At 34.0% G+C, this 6,000-nt stretch overlaps 1 protein-coding gene across 1 annotated transcript in view; it reads right to left on the reverse strand.

The window, feature by feature from the left end:
- Positions 1-3,376, reverse strand: part of LOC127871413 (isocitrate dehydrogenase [NADP] cytoplasmic-like) — a 28,109-nt gene extending 24,733 nt beyond the window's left edge. The window contains exons 1-2 of the mRNA XM_052414324.1: positions 3,251-3,376; positions 3,123-3,162 (exon numbers count right to left, since the gene is read on the reverse strand). Coding sequence (XP_052270284.1) covers positions 3,123-3,162; positions 3,251-3,341 — 131 coding nt within the window. The 5' untranslated portion in view covers positions 3,342-3,376. The remainder of the gene's footprint in view (positions 1-3,122; positions 3,163-3,250) is intronic.
- Between the last annotated feature and the right edge of the window lie 2,624 nt (positions 3,377-6,000).

The raw sequence follows: 6,000 nt of genomic DNA on the forward strand, positions 1-6,000 counted from the left end.
ATGACATGGCAAATCATAGGAATATATGTGAATGGTGTACTTGATATTATATGAATCATGAACATTGAGTTATATGACATTTAGTTGTTAAACTATGTGTAAATGTATTGTGAAACTGTTGGGTATAATAAGACTATATCGGTTTATATATAAATATGACATGACAAATCATAGGAATATATGTGAATGGTGTACTTGATATTATATGAATCATGAACATTGAGTTATATGACATTTAGTTGTTAAACTATGTGTAAATGTATTGTGAAACTGTTGGGTATAATAAGACTATATCTGTTTTATATAAAAATATGACATGACGAATCATAGGAATATAATAATTATGTGAAAGGTGTACTTGATATTATATGAATCATGAACATTGAGTTATATGACATTTAGTTGTTAAACTATGTGTAAATGTATTGTGAAACTGTTGGGTATAATAAGAATATATTTTTTATCTGTTTTATATATAAATATGACATGACAAATCATAGGAATATAATAATTATGTGAATGGTGTACTTGATATTATATGAATCATGAACATTGAGTTATATGACAGTTAGTTGTTAAACTATGTGTAAATGTATTGTGAAACTGTTTGGTATAATAAGACTATATCTGTTTTATATATAAATATGACATGACAAATCATAGGAATATATGTGAATGGTGTACTTGATATTATATGAATCATGAAAAAATAAACTTTATAAAAATACACTTGAAAAACTTTAGTCGATATTGTTCGCACAAACTTCTCCCTGATTTTCCAAAATTCTCCCTGTTTCAAAAAAAAGGAGAAGTCACTTCTCCCTATTTTTAAGGCCTAGGGTCGTCCCTGCAATATTACTATTTTCCTACAATTTGAAGTTTTCCTTTAAAAATATCTTATTCTCCATCAGTTTTGTTAATTGTGGCAAAAATGAAGGCTTCTGAATGCTCTTTAGCCAAATCAACAAGAAAGAGCTCTTAGATTTCAAATGTATAACTAATTCATTTCAGCTTATAAACACATGGTAAACAATTAGTAATTCAGAAATGTATTTGAGCTTTTATGAGTACATACAGCTCCCAGCGACTCAGAGGGTCAATAGCTGGGACTGGAGTTGGATTATTGCAAATAGGTAAACAATATGGTACATGTATCGGGTCGTTTGGCCTCAAAACCTGTTCGCCCTAGGTCACTCTGAGTCATTTCGCCCTTGCATGTGGGCTGTTTCGCCCTTATTTTAGTTTAAATTACAATCAAAGCAGATTAATTAACATACCAATTATCTTTAATTGAACAAGGGCTGCTTGTAAAACATGCATGCCCCCCCTATATGGGCTATAAGTTGTAGTAGCAGCCATTGTTTGAATACATTATTTGTCACTGTGAACAGTGGTGGTGGCGGTGGTGGTGGTGGTTGGGTGGTTGAGTGGTGGGTGGGTGGGGTGGGGTGGGTGGGTGGTGTAGTAGTAGTAGTAGTAGTAGTAGTAGAGTAGTAGAAGTAGTAGTAGTAGTAGTAGTAGTAGTAGTAGTAGTAGTAGTAGTAGTACTAGTAGTAGTAGTAGCAGTAGCAGCAGCCGCAGCAGTAGTAGTAGTAGTAGTAGTAGTAGTAGTATGCATTACAAAAATGCAGTTAGCCTTACATTTGGTAAAATTTAAATATATTATAAGGGAGCCAAATGCTGTCACAATAAATTTAAACTTATTGCATTTGTTTCCCCTGTATATAAGAAAGATATAATATTGTATTACCTCCCCTCCTGCTTATATTTATATTAATCAACAAAATTAAACATTAACACAATATTGAATATACAAAATATACAAAAAAATCTCATATTCTGATAATATTTTTACTGATCCACTGTATTTTACTAAAAGGATGATGTTTCATTGGACTGATAATTATAGATTTAGGATTACAGACCAGTTGCTTCAGTAATATTGTTCAGAGTGCGCCCTGTTGGCCGTGTATGCATTCTTGAGTTATCATTCAAAAACCATTTTACTATTTCGAGTCACCGTGACCTTGACCTTTGACCTAGTGACCTCAAAATCAATAGGGTTCATCTGCGAGTCATGATCAATGTACCTATGAAGTTTCATGATCCTAGGCCCAAGCGTTCTTGACTGACAACCACCTGGTGGACGGACGGACCGACCGACTGACATGAGCAAAGCAATATACCCCCTCTTCTTCGAAGGGGGGCATAATAATTAATTTAAGTATGTTGTATATAACACCTTTCACACCTCTTACACACAACTATATTACTCGAAAAATATAACGACCACAAGTGTGACAGAGACATTAATTGTGACAACCGAATGTTCATATTATTAAAAAAAGAATATCTGATGTGTTACACGTATTTGTGATGTCTTGTTGCTGTTGTCAGTAACTCAACACAATCTTATGCTTTAGAAATGTGCAGTGAATGGAATAACAAACATTTTTTTCTTGTCTACACTCTAAGCAGTATACTTTTAACATTGATTTTGTTCTTTACATATGTATCTGTGACTTTTTTACCCTAAACTATATAGAAAATTAGACACATTGTTTTGTGCACTTATATGGTAAACGTTTAAGGAAACATTACAGAAGATTGTCAGTTATGTAGGAATGAGGGCGAAACGACCCTAGGCGAACGGGTATTAGAGCGAAACGACTCACGGGCGAACAGGTATAAGGGCGAAACGACCCGGATTCAAACAATACTGTACAGTATGGTACAAAATATTATTAAACACATGGTTAATTTTAAGATTTGTTTTTATCAGTTAAGTTATTTCATACAATAAAAGTATGTTCTGTTTCAAATTAATTTAGATTTCGAATAAATTATCGCTGAATCAGCTTTGCACTGTTAGTGTTCTCTGTATAATAAAACATGTCGTCGAACAGCTGATAAGGGGTCATAAAGTAGGTCGCTTATTTAAAACAACTATGTGGATCACAAAAGAGCAAAATAAAAAGGCATTACTGATGGGAAATCGCCATCAAAGTATCCGCAAAAATTAGCTTTTCTTTTCTAACGACTTATTTTGAGTAAATCTGTAATTATTTATGAACAACCGATACATTGATATTGTCAATTTGTCATAAGAGATACTGTCATACCTGGTCATTTCGTCACCTTGCATTTCAACCACAGGTCCGCCTGCAAATAAAAAAATACACTAAATATAACTGGTAAATCATCGATGTTGATTTATTATCGCCCGACTTAGTAAATAGTTTATGCTTACCATTGATTTTGCCCATTTTGATGTTGAAGAGTGTACCGACTGGCGGTTCTACAAACTGAAACGCGAGTGGAGTTAAGATAACCTTTGACATGCGATAATGATTGGTCGATATTGAGGTTATCGATAAAAATAGCGTGCAGGAAATGACATGCTTTCAAGCGGACGCGTTGACGAGTGACGTTACGCGCACCTGCAAAGTTAAGATTCCGTGCAACATTTTGTTGACAGATTCATAATTTATTTTGACAATATGTCAACACATTTAATAGTTTGGCCTTAATTTAAGTCTCAATGAGAAATTTAAATGAAAAAAATGCAATCCCATCTTAGTGTGGGCCGCTTACCACTACCACAGGTGGTTAGCGTGTGGCTATGATATTAAAGGGATCTTTTCACGCTTTGGTAAATTGACAAAATTGAAACAAGAAATATCTTTAAAAAAGATATACGGCGTTGATTGTGGTCGATGTTTATGAACGATCAAAAGTTATCTCTATGAGATAAAAAGTAGCGGATGCCTTTTTTCTGCGCAGTTCTTAGCTACATCACAAGCAAATCAATTACGGGGTGTTGCGCCAGATTTCGTGGCTTATTTTGCTTTATGTGATATTTTTACTCAGATGTCTATATTTACAGAATAGAAAAACACAAGAAACATGAAAATAAACGAGTGCATATAGGTCAGCCGGCAATACTCGAATCTTATTTAATTGCATAATTATAGTATAGTGAATTATTGTGCTCATGCGTAATAAACTGGTCAAAATGGATAAATATTTCTAATTAATTTTATCAAAATTGGTCCTTATCATGCAAATGTTGAAAACATATTAAAAATCGATGATTGGCATACCACAATAATATTGCCGAATATCTTTATTTAGTATCTTTCTGATCAAAACAGACTTCAAGTGCACAAAGTTTACGAGACGGCGTTTATATAAAGATTTCTGCAACTGACCGCAAACTGACCTTGATACCTTGCGGATTGGAATGCAATGCATTAAAGTTAGGTAACAATTCTGCTGCTGAAACGACGGCTTGTTTACGCCAACTGTACTCGACCAAGGCAACAGCTGTGCCTAAAATATTGATAAAGCGACTAAACGAACTATTTACTCCATCAGACAAAAATAGCATAGATTCCAATTTTGTCCTTCAATGAAAAGGTCGCAACCCCTTCTGCGAACTCCGGTGATGAACTGTATATAAACTCTGACTTTCGCGGGTTGAAATGCAATGCAAGTAAGTACTAAATATGAGAATATAGCCTTTAGTATAAACGCTTTTGCGCTGGTAATTCTCTGAAAATAAAAGGTGAACGCACAAACTGTATTTATGTCGAAAATTGATTGTAAAACTGTTCTATCTATTGAGCCTTTTCATTAGAGATAAAATTGTTTCATGCAGTAAAACAGTGTTACAAAGACGCGGATATGTTTCCAATGTTCTGGTGTTATACTCAAATCAGCCAATGGAATAAATGAAGTGTATTCATTCGTACCTAGCCGCGGGAAATTTTATTTGCATATTATTGGATACTTACAAAGGTCAAGTCAGGGTGAAAAGCTGGCTTAATACAGCTTACGCCGAAAAAGTTGTTTCACATTCGCAAATTTTCGTTTTAGTTATGATATTTGTGAGGAAACAGTAATACTGAACATTTACCATGGTCTAATATAGCCATTATATGCATCTTTTGACGATTTTAAAACCTAAAAATTATAAAGCGTTGCAACGCGAAACGATTGAATAATTTGGAGAGTTCTGTTTTTGTCGTTAAATTTTGTGAAACTACGAAGATTGCTTATATAAGGTATGAAATACGTCCATATGTGTACTCGGCGGAATAGCTCAGTAGGCTAAAGCGTTTTTACTTCAGGTCTCTGGCAGTACTCCAGGGGTCACTGGTTCGAAACCTGCTTTAAAGGGGCCTTTTCACAGATTTTGGCATGTTTTAACTTATTCATTAAATGCTTTATATCGATAAATGTAAACTTTGGATCGTAAAAGCTCCAGTAAAAAATCAAGAATAAAATTTAAAAAAGGAAAAGAACAATGACCGGACCAGGTTTCGAACCAGTGACCCCTGGAGTCCTGCCAGAGTCCTGAAGTAAAAACGCTTTAGCCTACTGAGCTTTTCCGCCGAGTACATATACGTGCAGTATTTTATACCTTATATAAGCAATCTTCGTAGTTTCACAAAATTTAACGACAAAAACAGACAAAACTCTCCAAATTATTCAATCGTTTCGCGTTGCAACGCTTTATAATTTTTAGGTTTTAAAATCGTCAAAAGATGCATATAATGGCTATATTAGACCATGGTAAATGTTCAGTATTACTGTTTCCTCACAAATATCATAACTAAAACGAAAATTTGCGAATCTGAAACAACTTTTTTCAATTTTGTCACTTTACCAAAGCGTGAAAAGATCCCTTTAATCAGTGAAAACATAATTTTGAATGATAAATAATCAAATAAAGCAAAATCAGCTTTAAAAAAAAATTCACTATCAAATATATTAATTTGATAGTAAACTTTTTAATAGAAAAAGTTGATTTTTAGTAATTTGATTATTTTTCATTTAAAATGGTGTATCAAAGACCTATAGATAACACAGATTGGAAACTCTCCTCTTCGCGATAGCGATATGCGATAATATCTAACGGCGGACGCGGGTCACGTGACATTGATTTTGGAGATGCCGGTGTACCTGTAGATTCTTCCCTGTTCCAGCTACTGTCGG

This window comes from Dreissena polymorpha, chromosome 3 (assembly GCF_020536995.1).
Source record: "Dreissena polymorpha isolate Duluth1 chromosome 3, UMN_Dpol_1.0, whole genome shotgun sequence".
Taxonomy (NCBI): domain Eukaryota; kingdom Metazoa; phylum Mollusca; class Bivalvia; order Myida; family Dreissenidae; genus Dreissena; species Dreissena polymorpha.